Consider the following 14906-nt stretch of genomic DNA (forward strand, 5'->3'; position numbering starts at 1 on the left):
AACAGGCGTATAAAGCTGCACCACGCCCCCACCTCGGCTCCTCAGACCATCTATCTGTGATGCTAATTCCTGCATACAAGCCCCTGCTGATCAGGAAGCAAGCTACAGTGAAGCAGGTGAGGACCTGGCCAGAGGGAGCAATGTCAGCATTACATGACTGCTTCGAAACCACAGACTGGGACATGTTCAAAGCAACTGCCACCGAAAATCACCACACATGTGTGGAGGAGTATGCAGAATCTGTGTCCGCATACATTCAGAAGTGCATGGAGGATGTCAGTGTGATCAAGAACATCCCCGCACGGGCCAATGAGAAACCCTGGATGAACAGTGAGGTACGTGCAATGCTGAAGGCTCGGAACAAGGCTTTCAAGTCTGGCGACATGGTGGCATTAAAATCAGCCAGAGCTAACCTGAACCGTGCCATTAAGGTTGCAAAGCGTGCTCACAGTCAGAAAGTGCAGGACTTCTTCGAGAACCCTACAAACACTAGACGAATGTAGCAGGGCATACAGGTCATCACTGACTATAAAGCTGCCCCCTGTCCCTGTGACAACAGTATCAGCTTCCTAGATGACCTTAACAACTACTTTGCAAGGTTTGAGGCATTTAACACCACTCCGGCGAGAAAATCCATCCCTCACCCTGATGAGCAGCCGCTCAACCTGGATATAGCGGATGTCCGGAAAACTCTGAGGAGAGTGAAACCCCGGAAAGCACCGGGACCTGATGACATTCCGGGCAAGGTGCTTAAGGGATGTGCAGACCAGCTGGCTGGGGTTCTCACAGACATCTTCAACATCTCGCTGACCCAGGCTGTGGTACCATCATGTTTTAAGACGGCCACAATCATCCCAGTGCCTAAAAAACCCACAATCTCCTCCCTCAATGATAACCGCCACGTTGCACTCACCCCCATCATAATGAAGTGCTTCGAGAGGCTGGTAAAGGAATATATGGTCTCCAGACTTCCCCTCACATTCGACCCATACCAGTTTGCTTATCGCCCTAACCGCTCCACAGAGAACGCCATCTCCTCTGCACTCCACCTGAGCTTAGAACATCTGGAAGGAAAGGACACACATGTGCGGACGTTGTTCCTGGACTTCAGCTCAGCATTCAACACCATCATCCCGCAGCACTTGGTGAGCAAACTGGCCCCCCTTGGATTCTGTACACCCCTATGCAACTGGCTGCTTGACTTCCTCACAGACAGACCCCAATCTGTGAGAGTGGGCAACAACACCTCCAGTGCCATCTCCCTGAGCACCGGCTCCCCCCAGGGCTGCTTCCTGAGTCCGCTGCCGTTCACGTTGATGACTTATGACTGCTGCGCCAGGTCCACTACTAACCACATTGTGAAGTATGCGGACGACACGACAGTGGTGGGCCTCATACGTGACAACAATGACATGGACTACAGGGAGGAGGTGAAACATCCGGTTGACTGGTGCAGAACCAACAACCTGGTCCTGAATGTCAACAAGACCAAGGAGATCAACGTCGACTTCAGGAAGCACCAGTCCAGCCACGCTCCACTCTACATCAACAGCACAGCGGTGGAGATAGTAAGCACCACCAAATTCCTGGGGGTGCAGATAATTGACAATATAACCTGGTCCCTACACACCGGAGCTCTTGTAAAAAGAGCTCAGCAGCGCATGCACTTTTTGCGTCGGATGAAAAGAGCACAGCTCCCTCCCCCCATTCTCACCACGTTCTACAGAGGCACTATAGAGAGCCTACTGACCAACAGCATCTCTGTCTGGACTGGAGCCTGCAATGCCTCAGACTGGAAGTCTCTCCAGAGAGTGGTGAGGACGGCGGAAAAGATCATCAGGACTCCTCTTCCTCCTATCCAGGAGATCGCAAAAAGCCGCTGCCTGATCAGGGCTCAGAAAATCTGCAAAGACTCCTCCCACCCCCACCAAGGACTGTTTTCACTGTTGGACTATAGAAAGAGGTTCCGCAGCCTCCGAAGCAGAACCTCCAGGTTCTGTAACAGCTTCTTCCCTCAGGCCGTAAGACTCTTGAACGCATCATAATCAAATTATCCCCTCAACTCCCCCCAAAATGGATTAACTCGCTGGAATAAAAAAGACAATATAACATATATCCATAAACGTGGACGCATGTGAAAAAGTGCAACATATTTATCTGTACAGTAATCTATTTATTTATTTATATATATTTATATATATTTATTTATTTTATATATATATTTATATATTATTTATATTTATATATATTTATTTATTTGTATATGCACCATTGCTTTTTTATCCTGCACTACCATGAGCTTATGTAACGAAATTTCGTTCTTATCTGTGCTGTAAAGTTAAAATTTGAATGACAATAAAACAGAAGTCAAGTCTAGTCTAGTCTACAATCCATTTAGCGTGTCTGTCTTCATGAATTTTGCAGAATGTATGCTGATCATCAAAACGCCCACAATACTGGGAGGAGAAGATACAACTATAATTATTCAGCACGCGCAATGTGATTCATCAAGGTTTATCGAGGTTCTGTAGGCGCTATTTTGCATCATTATTTACTATAAACTTGCACAGTTCCAACATGGCTGTGCGAAAATGGGGTGATCGCACAGCAAAGAGAGATGACATATAATCCTCTGTACGTGTGTGTCAACATACAAAACCCAAAACCAGTGAAGTTGGCACGTTGTGTAAATCGTAAATAGAAACAGAATACAATGATTTGCAAATCCTTTTCAACTTATATTCAACTGAATACACTGCAAAGACAAGAACTTCATTTTTTTGCAAATAATCATTAACTTAGAATTCAATGGCAGCAACACATTGCAAAACATTTTTCCACATTGCATCAGTCCATCATAGAAGAGCTCGGGCCTAGTGAATCCCGTGGCGTTTCCGGGTGTTGTTGATAAATGGCTTTCGCTTTGCATAGTTGAGTTTTAACTTGCACTTACAGATGTAGCGACAAACTGTAGTTACTGACAGTGGTTTTCTGAAATGTTCCTGAGCCCATGTGGTGATATCCTTTACACACTGATGTCGGTTTTTGATGGGAGTACCGCCTGAGGGATCGAAGGTCACGGGCATTTAAAGTTAGTTTTGGGCCTTGCTGCTAGCGTGCAGTGATTTCTCCAGATTCTCTGAATGTTTTGATGATATTACGGACCGTAGATGGTGAAATCCCTAAATTCCTTGTAATAGCTTGTTGAGAAATGTTGTTCTTAAACTGTTTGACAATTTTCTCACGCATTTGTTCACAAAGTGGTGACCCTTGCCCCATCCTTGTTTGTGAAAGACTGAGCATTTCATGGAAGCTGCTTTTATACCCAATCATGGCACCCACCTGTTCCCAATTAGCCTGTTCACCTGTGGGATATTACAAATATGTGTTTGATGAGCATTCTTCAACTTTCTCAGTCTTTTTTGCCACTTGTGGCAGCTTTTTTGAAACATGTTGCAGGCATCAAATTCCAAATGATATATTTGCAAAAAATAACGAAGTTTACCCATTCGAAAGTTAAGTATCTTGTCTTTGAAAAGGATTTGCAAATCATTGTATTCTGTTTTTATTTACGATTTACACAATGTGCCAACTTCACTGGTTTTGGTTTTTGTATTTAGACTGTCTGAAAGAAAAAAAACATTAGACATAATGTATGTTTAACAATATCATTTTATAATATTATAGCTGCTGGATTACTTAAGGGAGCTAATTAAAACAAATTAAATTGATGCATTTTGCTGTTTGCTGGCATTAAAAAAAAAAAAAAGTTTTTCATTTAGGAAATATATCATACAGTATATCATAATCTCATTACGCATTTTCTTGCATTTGGATCATTCTTAACACATGAATGAGCAGAGGTGTACACCTTACGGGAGAGCGCACCCTCATTGTGCTAAAAATAGTTTATTTTGTCTAGATTGAAATTTAATATTGCAGAAAAGGTGTTACAACTTATAAATATGTGCTGCGGGTTCAACAATATTGCACACAGGTTGGAGAGCCCAAAATAAATAAATCTGGAGCGGTTCGATGGTATGTAGTTTGGTACTCCAACTGTGAGTACAAGCAAGCAAAAAACTCATTTAACAAACAGCTCAGTGGCCTTGTGGTTAGCGTGTCCGCCGTGAGACTGAGAGGTTGTGAGTTCAAACCCCGGCCGGGTCATACCAAAGAATACAAAAAATGGGACCCATTTCCTCCCTGCTTGGCATTCAGCATCAAGGGTTGGAATTGGGGGTTAAATCACCAAATGATTCCCGAGCGTGGCGCACGCTGCTGCTCACTGCTCACCTCACCTCCCTGGGGGTGAACATGGGGATGGGTCAAATGCAGAGGACACATTTCACCCCACCCAGTGTGTGTGTGACAATCATTGGAACTTTTAATTTTAATTTAAATAAGGCAGTCTGCATTAGTTATCAATTGTATGCACAGTCTTAGTATATCACATGCAACACATCAACTAATAGTATGCACAATTTTATAGTTGGCACACACTGTTTAGCGCGTAGTATTTGGATCTTAGTAGATCAGGCCCCCAATGTATAAAATGTATCAAATTGTACTTATTGGAGAAATACATACCAACAGTGTGCAGTAGTATTGTGGTCCATTTAAGTGTTACAGTTCATGTTTTGCACTTACGGTTGCCTTAAAATCAAGGTAGTAGCAACAGTCATTACACATAAAAATACTGAGCGCTAATAAATGGGTTTTGATTATAGTCTGGTTAAAAGTATTTTTTTGTCCATAATGGTTTCACGATTTGTTGCGGTGATGTGCACCCTAAATTACAAACATATAAATCAAAGTGTATTTTCATATGTTTACCTCTTTTTGTTGTCTTTCAAGTTCTCTCATGCGAATCTCTCTTGCCTCTGCCCGAGCTGCTCTTTTTGCTGCCAGCCTGGCCTCCGCCTGTGGAGTTAATTAAAAACAAGAAAACAAAGATCGTTAGGCAAAGCAATCATCAAATTCTTTCAACTGTAATACTTTCAACACTAGAAATAAAAACAGATAAGACAAGTAGTTATTGTGTAAAGTCCTCATCATTTGACACACACACTATTTGGTATCTTTTTTACAAAAACATTGCATAAATAACTACAAATGATGATGAGCAGTGAGCAAAATCCGCTCAGATAGTAGATCATGTAAAAATTATCTGAAAACTGCATGTGGTAAAACTTTTTCAAGTTCTTTTGTGGGGAATCAAGTAAAGTGTATGACTATTTGGAGGATGGTGACCATCCATCCATTTTCTACCGCTTATTCCCTTCGGGGTCGCGGGGGCGCTGGAGCCTATCTCAGCTACAATCGGGCGGAAGGCGTATACACCCTGGACAAGTCGCCACCTCATCGCAGGGCCAACACAGATAGACAGACAACATTCACACTCACATTCACACACTAGGGCCAATTTAGTGTTGCCAATCAACCTATTCCCAGGTGCATGTCTTTGGAGGTGGGAGGAAGCCGGAGTACCCGGAGGGAACCCACGCAGTCACGGGGAGAACATGCAAACTCCACACAGAAAGATCCCGAGCCCGGGATTGAACCCAAGACTACTCAGGACCTTCGTATTGTGAGGCAGACGCACTAACCCCTCTTCCACCGTGCTGCCGGATGGTGACCAGTTGTTTTTTTTATTATTTAAACATGTTAAAGTAGAAATACAGTTGCATATAAACAATTTTAATGCTAGCACTAAATATAACATGCACTTTGCAATTCAAAGATAAGTAATTTTGTAATTCTGGGTTTCAGGACGTACAGTATTTCTAGAAGGGTATTGAGGACAATTATTCCAGCAAAAAATAATCTAAACGAAGTATTTTCCTTAAAAGGATGTTTCAGAACATTAACAGTGGCTGTGTTGTGCAGCAAATAATTTGTAAGCTTTTCCTTCCTTTACCATTGTGCTACAACTTGTTTGCCTCTCAGCAACAGCAAACCCTCCTTACATTACACTACTGCATTTCCTCAACATCAGTCATGTAACAGAAACACAAAGCTATCTCTGAGACTCCAGTAGTTTTTGTATGCACACTTACATCATCTAAACTCAACACAGGAAGTGTTTACATTTGATCTATTTATTTTCAATGCAGATATATTTATACATTGAGTATATCACTACTAACCTTGTTGTATCAGCATTGCTAGTTCTGTTAAATTTTAGGACTAAGTGAAGCAATCCCTTGAATGAACATAGATACAGTACAAGCATGGTGACAATGCATCCATCAGATGAGCCCATGCTAATGCAGAGCACCACACTTTAGGCACAACAACTGGCAGCACAACTCTGGGAAGTTCGTAAGATTAATTTATATAATTATGCCACAAGGTTGTATGATTGTTTAAGTTGATTCAATATGCAATGCATGTGTTGAAAATAACTTTAATATACACATAAGCATTTCAAACATGAAAACATTATCATCCATGACAATAATAATCGTTTCTAATTCCAGGATTTGTTTTGGCTAAAACACATCCTCGTTGTACTACTGTCAGAGCAAAGTGGTCATTGAAGCATTATAAGTAGAAGCATGGCTTTGCACTCTTTTGAAAGATAACAAGATTAAGTGTTATCCCTCGCAGTCAGAATGTGTGTAGGAACTATTAATACTGACACAAATTTGTTTAAATACACTGAAGAATAAGTATATCATAACAGTCGTGTCTTGTTCAAACCAGGTCACCACCAAGAGCTCTCCTTTCTTCACCAGTAACACACTTCCAGCCTTTACAATAATAGCGCTGCATGTCACATTATGTTCAACTGCACAAACAAAATAATGACCCCTGAAAAATGGCTTACACTTGATTTAATTTTGATTCATGTTCCTAACTTTCGATCAATTACAATAAAAGCAAAAGGATCAGTGATACTCATTGCGTGGCTTGCCAAGCTTTAATGTGTTGCTCGCATGATACTAACTAGAGATGTCCGATAATGGCTTTTTTGCCGATATCCGATATTCCAATATTGTCCAACTCTTAATTACCGATATCAACCGATAACGATATATACGGTCACGGAATTAACACATTATTATGCCTAATTTTGTTGTGATGCCCCGCTGGATGCATTAAACAAAGTAACAAGGTTTTCCAAAATAAGAGAACAACTTCAACTCAAGTTATGGAAAAAAGTGCCAACAAACACTGCCATATTTATTATTGAAGTCACAAAGTGCATTTTTTTTTTTTAACATGCCTCAAAATAGCAGCTTGGAATTTGGGACATGCTCTCCTTGAGATAATCCTGATACCCACTACAACTATGGGAAATACTATACTTTGACTTTCACAAAGTGCAAAATTTTTTCAATTTTTTTTTAAACATGCCTCAAAACAACAGCTACAAAAACAATGAAGGCACACAGCTTCAGTCCAGAGTATACTAGAGTAATAAAGTAAACAATAACATAGTCCTCCTTTAGTGCAAGACTGCCTGGCATACTGTATAACAGGAAATTATAAACTGGGCTCAATCTGACCTGCTCTAACGTATTTGGATGAGTAACACAAATGTGCTGCAAGCGAGTGGTGAGTGTTTGAAGTGGCCTACCAGTCAACCAGAGCTTCTGAAATGCTGCGTTGAGACAGGGCACCTCTGTTCACTGCAAGCTGCAAAGTGTGCGTCATGCAGGGCAGACTATCCACACCAAACTCCACCGTAGCTTTTGCCATATTGCGTGGGCTTTTGCCTTGGCGTGGTTTTTGTTGTATTTTAGTTTTTTCTCGGCGGAGTCTTTAAGCGACAACTGTGTGGTACTACTTTTTTTCGGTGTTTGCTTTTCAACCACCTTCCGCTTGTATTCATCGTGTATCTCCTTATGATTCTTGAAGAGGTGGGAGATCAAATTGCTCGTATTAAAGGAAGACGTCTTGGTTTCTCCTTGCATAACCAACTTTTTGCAGTCATTGCAAATTGCCAGTTTTTTATCCGTCAGAGACACTTTAAAATAATCGCAAACCATAGACATGGTGTCGTTAGTCAGTCACCGAGCGAGCTCGCTTGTTAGCCACGGCTACAGCACCGGCAACAACACACTCTTGTCGTCAACTCCTGTGTTGTGTGTGGGAGAGGGGAGGGGCTGCTGATTGGGAGACGCATCTGCTCTGTACTTCCCCCTACGTCCGTGTTTTACTGGATATGTACCGCTCCGTACAGCGGCGTTTTAAAAAGTCATTCATTTTCCTTTTTGAAACTGATACCGATAATTTCCGATATTACATTTTAAAGCATTTATCGGGCTACTAACATCATGCTAAATTACCGTGTCGTTAGCCACTGTTTACAGACAGAAGTTAATGAACTTCTGTCTGTATCATACACACACAAAATTGTTATTTGTGTTTGGTGTGCGACAACAAACAATGGTTGTCGCACACCAAACACAGATAACAATTTTCTATTGGTCGGGTGAGACGTCAATCAAAAATTCAGAGCTCAAAGTTGTTTTGATAGCGTGAAATGGCTAATTCATCCATACTAACTGATTCATAATCAATACTATGTGGACAATATGTGCAAATGATGAAAATTATAAAAATGTTAAGCAGTGATCAGTTTGTTTATGGATGTAAGGTCTGGTGTGGACTCAATACTAATATAAACTGGATTGGGTGTGATTAACTGGTCAAGCTAACAGAAGCATATTTGTCTGATGTAAATGTGCATCTGGAATACTGGAGGCTTCTAAAGCCAGTTTCATTCATGTGTATGATTGGGGTTGGACTACATTGTTTCCCGCAGGACTACACCCTATTTGGGGCGTTGGACTGCTAGGCATGGAGATTACATAATCGTAAGATTTGCACAATTGTCAATGCCACATGCATGCAAAATGCATCAAAAGCCAAACAAATATGTTTAAAAATACAAATCCATCTGGATTCTTTTTGTGTTTTTTTCATGTCACAAGCCTGTCTGTGCACAGCAAGACCTGCTGCTCATTGAGAAGAGCAATACTTGAAGACTGACATGTTTTCATGTCAGTCTTCAGAAGTGTCCAATAAGACCAAGAGAGGTCGCTATAATTGTCGTTAATAGCTTTTTTAAAAAAGACAATAAGGATTCCCATTACCCGCTCAGTAAAACAACCAAGTCGCTAAGTTGGCAACACTGATCTTTCCTGCAACATCTTCTTATTCTCTGGCAAACACGGTGCTAATGAGGTGTGTTAGAGAGCAGAGTTAAGATGCCATAGATGGCATCTTCAGAAGTGTCCAATAAGACCAAGAGAGGTCGCTACATTTGTCGTTAATAGCTTGTTTGCTTTCGCTTGTTAATACATTAATACAACTATTACCAACTGTAATTGTGGTAGTCCACAATTTATTAGTGGCAGCCCACCACAATTAAATGAAAGTATAGTCGTCCCTCATTTATTGTGGTTAATTGGGACCGGACATGACCATGATGTAATGATTTCCATGGAGTAGGGTTATTATTAATATATCAAATATTTTCATAGTTAAAGCATAAAAATAAAAAAAAATCTCTCTAAACATTAAATACCAGCCATTGGGTAATATTTACACTCCTTTCATCCTATATAGTAGCCCTGAGTTTGTACTGAGTATACAGTATATAGCCTTGAGTTTGCACAGTACTTAACGGAAGCCCGGAGGATCCTCAAAGCATGATTGTGATGACCGTCGCCTGGCCACTACAACACAACCACTAATTTATTTCATCACATTCTGGGTAATTCCTCTAAGTTAAAACTCGGCTTTGAGTGTTCAAACTACAGGTGTTAGATGTTCTGCACACAATTGGTCAACTTGACAGTCGTAGCTACGAACAATAAGTGATGTTAGCATTCCATGGTAGCTTGCATGTCTTCCACATCGATCACACCAAAGCTATGTTATTCATGTAAAAGTTAAAGTGCAACAAAATAGTTTATTCAATTCATTTTCATTTTCATTTATTAACCAGGTAAAACTAATTGAGATTAAAATCTATTTTGCAAGAGTAACCTGGTCAAGAGGGCTGCAAAAACAGGTTAATCTACATTTTGATTGGACAGTTGCTGATAGCTGATAGTTTAATTTTGCCCTTTTCTCTTGCAAAACCTCTCAAGCTCCCTCAGGTTGGATGAGAAGCGTCAGTGCACAGCCATTTCCATTTTGTCCAAAGACGTTTAATCGGAATCAAGTCTGGGCTCTGGCTGGGCCAATCAAGGACATTTACAGAGTTGTCCTAAAGCCATTTCCTTGATATATTGGCTGTGTACTTATTGTCCTGCCGAAAGATGAACTGTTGCCCTAGTCCGAGTTTAAAAGCGCTCTGGAGCAGTACATTGCTGCTTTCCTCTTTGCCTCTATCCTGACTAGTCTCCTAATTCCTGCCACTGAAAACATCCCCACAGCATGATGCTGCTCCCCGCTGAGGCACTCTACAAGAAGGGACAGAGCCATGCTTCACTGTAGTGATGTATTGGCCTGGTGATGAGCAGTGCCTGTTTTTCTCCAAACATAACACCTGGCATTCACGGAAAATAGTTCAATCTTTGTCTCATCAGACCACAGAATTTTGAGTCTTTTAGACGCATTTTGGTAAACTTTTACGAAGGAATGGCTTCCGCATGGCCACTCTACTGTCCAGGCCTGATTGGTGGATTTCTCCAGAGATGGTTGTCCTACTGTAAGGTTCTTCTCTCTCCACAGGGGAATGCTGTAGCTCTGACCATCGGGTTCTTGGTCACCTCCCTGATCGCTCAGTTTAGATGGTCGGCCAGCTCTGAAGTTAAAGTAAAAGTTAAAGTCCCAACGATAGTCACACACACACAGTACGTGTGGTGAAACTATCCAATTGCATTTGACCTATCCCCTTGTTCACCCCTGGGAGGTGAGGGGAGCAGTGAGCAGCAGCGGTGGCTGCGCTCGGGAATCATTTTGGTGATTTAACCCCCAATTCCAACCCTTGATACTGAGTGCCAAGCAGGGAGGCAATGGGTCCCATTTAAGGAAGAGTCCTGTTAGTTACAAACTTCTTTAATGTGTGGATGATAAAGGCCATTGTGCTCATTGGGACCTTCAAGGCAGCAGGTATTTTCCAGATTTGTGACGTCTACAGACAATTTCTTCTACTTCATTCTTGGTTTGTGCATGGCAACGCACTGTCAAGTGTGGGACCTTATACATAGACAGGTGTGTGCCTTTCCAAAATCATGTCCAACTAACTGAATTCACTTGGTGGACTCCAATTAAACTGTAGGAGTATCTCAAGGATGATAAGCTAAAACAGGATGCCACTGAACTCACTGTTGGGCTTCATGGCAAAGACTGTGAATACCTGTGTACATGTGTTTTCTTAGTTTTATTATTTCTAATACATTTGCAAAAATTTATTTAAAAAATTATATATAAATAATATGTCATTATGGAGTATCCTGTGTGAAATTTTGAGGACACAAATACATGTTTTCCATTTTGGAATATGGTTATAACATGATAAAAGGTGGAAAAAGTGAAGCGCTGTGAAAACTTTCCAGATGCACTGTAGTTTGTCATAACAACAGAGAAGAGCTTAGTTTTGGTTGGTTTTCTTAGTTTCTTTTGTCCTGGCAGGCAAAGTGGTGCCTTTAAAGTGGCAGAGCAGTGAAGTCTTGCGACTTTGTGGTCTAAGCACCCTGGTGACTTGGCCTGTTCTGCTAAAGAGTTTAAAAATAGCACCGTGAAAGATCAGCTGTTGCTGTACCTAGTTTTAGATGAGTCTGTGTATAGGGGGATGGTGGTGGAACACCCGAACACTTGTTTGAAAATGTAAAAGTGTACATGGTGTCACATGCTACTGCATGGCACTGCATAGCACCGTATAGAACTGCATGGTAATGTGTGGCACCACATAACAGTGTGGCTAACAGCAGCACTACAACAGACCAAACACTTAATGTAGAAAACTATAGAAAACTAATTAGATTGAATTGATTTGAATTTAACTGATAGTGAAAACACAAATATATATATATATATTTAAAAACATGTCTTAAAAGTGGACATACCGTATTTTCCGCACTATAAGGCGCACCTAAAAACCACACATTTTCTCAAAAGCTGACAGTGCGCCTTATAACCCGGTGCGGTTTATATATGGATTAATATTACGATTCATTTTCATAAAGTTTCGATCTCGCAACTACGGTAAACAGCCGCCATCTTTTTTCCCGGTAGAACAGGAAGCGCTTCTTCTTCTACGCAAGCAACCGCCAAGGTAAGCACCCGCCCCCATAGAACAGGAAGCGCTTCTTCTTCTACTGTAAGCAACCACCCGCCCGCGTAGAAGAAGAAAAAGCGCGCGGATATTACCGTACGTTTCATTTCCTTTGTGTGTTTACATCTGTAAAGACCACAAAATGGCTCCTACTAAGCGACCGGGATCCGGTTCATGAAAAGACGCAATCTCTCCATCCGCACACGGATTACTATTTCACAGCAACTGATATTCCTGTGAACCGCACTGTGGATACAACGGGAGCACGTACGGTGAATATTCGCACCACAGGGAATGAGAAGTCATCCTTCACTGTGGTTCTAGCTTGCCATGCTAATGGCCAGAAACTTCCACCCATGGTGATATTCAAAAGGAAGACCTTGCCAAAAGAGACCTTTCCAGCCGGCGTCATCATAAAAGCTAACTCGAAGGGATGGATGAAGAAAAGATGAGCGAGTGGTTAAGGTAAGTTTAAGTTTACGCGAAGAGGCCGGGTGGCTTTTTTTACGCAGCTCCGTCCATGTTGATATACGATTCCATGCGCGCCCACATCACGCTGGTTTTAATATATTATTAAAGTTTGACTGACCTATTTGACTGTTTTTTTTACATTCCTTTAGCGCAGTTAGATGCGGCTTACAACACGGGGCGGCTTATAGGTGGACAAAGTTTTGAAATATGCCGTTCATTGAAGGCGCGGCTTATAACCCAGGGCGCCTTATGGTGCGGAAAATACGGTACTTATTTTCAGGCCAATACAATTTTTTTAAGTAAATGTGTAGCAGGTGCTGTCTTTCCGTTTTGTGTGTTGCAAAGATGCTCTTTGAAAGTGTAATTCACAAATAGCAGAATAGAAAAATAAACATTAATGGATGTATTTTGTGTAGTGCTTGTCCTAATTAGCCTCATGGCTGGAGTCTATCCCAGCTGAGTTTGGGCGATATGTACAGTATATGTATGTATATAATTTGAGGTTGTCTTGATATTTGTGATGCTGTACTCTGATTTCAGACCAAACTTTTAAAAACAGTTATTTGTGCAAAATGTGTAGTTGATTTAGTGTTCACACGTTTATTCTTGTCATGTGCAATAAAAAACATACATAACATACATAACAACATACATAACATACATATACATACACTAGGAAAAAGTTGATACAATATACTTTTTTTGAAGCAACGGTATTCAAGGACGGCAGCACGGTGGAACAGGGGTTAGTGCATGTGCCTCACAATACGAAGGTCCTGAGTAGTTCTGAGTTCAATCCCAGGCTCGGGATCTTTCTGTGTGAAGTTTGCATGTTCTCCCCGTGACTGCGTTGGTTCCCTTCGGGTACTCCGGCTTACTCCCACCTCCAAAAACATGCACCTGGGGATAGATTGATTGGCAACACTAAATTGGCCCTAATGCTGGGTCATTTTAGGAGGGAAGTGGGGCCAATTCTCCGGGCTTATGATTGGAAGGCTATAGAAAAATGTCCAACATTAGTGGATTGTTTTGTTGTAATATTTTTTTCTTGGATTATAAATCTCTGGCGGAACTCATGCATTTGTCACAAATGTATTCCTGATCTGGATGAAGTTATTTGATTAACTCCTATGTAACTTTCTATTGTAATGCATGATTTATAAGTGGTGAGGAGCAATTACATTACAGTCTATGACTGCTTGCTCCACACGTGCAAGCGGGGATTAAAATAGCAGCTTGTCCGACCATGAAGCTCAGTGACACGTTAAGACGTGACAAGTAGATTGTTTTGATGTTAATGAAGATTATAAATCCCATTTTTAACTTTAGTCACACACGTGAGCCCCCCCCCCCAAAAAAAATGCTGTCCCAGTGCACTTCCAGCTTTAGTTAATGATCATATTAAAGGTATAGGCAAAATACACAGTAAAAATAGTCATTCACATAGTTTCTGTACAACCCGATGACAATGTAAGTACCATTATTGTATTGTTTATTGTAAAATACACAAAGACTTGTGCCATGTACTCACACATACAGCTCTATTTCCTGGCTGCTCTTGATATTTCTCCTTAAAAGGAAGTGGTCCATTTTGTCTTCACTTCCTCCTGATGACATCATGGCAAGCAGACCAGTCGATTGTTATCACAAACTGCTTTCCGTTTGTTTGCTCAACCGAGGTGTCATCAGAGCAAGAGGAAGTGGTGGCAAACGGGCAGCCATACAGTATTTATTGCATGCTCACAAATGACACACTGTCAACAAATAGCGGACCTTTATAATATTAACAGCACATTTCAAGAGCTGAATGTTGCTTTAGAAAAGTTTTGGATGTTAGTCTAGCACTCAACATTTATTACTCTGACTTGTAAACAAACTCATAGAGGCAAGGCAAGGCAAGGCAACTTTATTTGTATAGCACTTTTCATACACAAGGCAGACTCAAAGTGCTTCACAGACAACAAAGTGGAAATGAAAAAAAATAAAAGAAAAATTATAATGCAGACAATAAAAATAAAAACAGTGCGGACGTTAAAAGATTAAAAGATTTAGCTGAAAGCTGAGGTGAACATAAAAGCTTTCAGTCTAGTTTTAAAAGTAGTCAGAGTTGGGGAAAGTCTGACATCTTCAGGAAGTTTATTCCAGCTATTTGTTGCATAGTGACTGAATGATGCTCTCCCTTGATTTGAGTTTA

The 14906-nt window shown here is 41.0% G+C and overlaps 1 protein-coding gene across 14 annotated transcripts in view; it reads right to left on the reverse strand.

The window, feature by feature from the left end:
- Nucleotides 1-14906, reverse strand: part of lrrfip1a (leucine rich repeat (in FLII) interacting protein 1a) — a 152352-nt gene that overhangs the window by 105304 nt on the left and 32142 nt on the right. For all 14 annotated transcript variants that reach the window (XM_061926399.2, XM_061926398.2, XM_061926396.2 and 11 more), the window contains exon 3: nt 4837-4923. In XM_061926399.2, the coding sequence (XP_061782383.1) occupies nt 4837-4923 (87 nt within the window). The remainder of the gene's footprint in view (nt 1-4836; nt 4924-14906) is intronic.

This window comes from Nerophis lumbriciformis, linkage group LG31 (assembly GCF_033978685.3).
Source record: "Nerophis lumbriciformis linkage group LG31, RoL_Nlum_v2.1, whole genome shotgun sequence".
In the NCBI taxonomy this organism is placed as follows: domain Eukaryota; kingdom Metazoa; phylum Chordata; class Actinopteri; order Syngnathiformes; family Syngnathidae; genus Nerophis; species Nerophis lumbriciformis.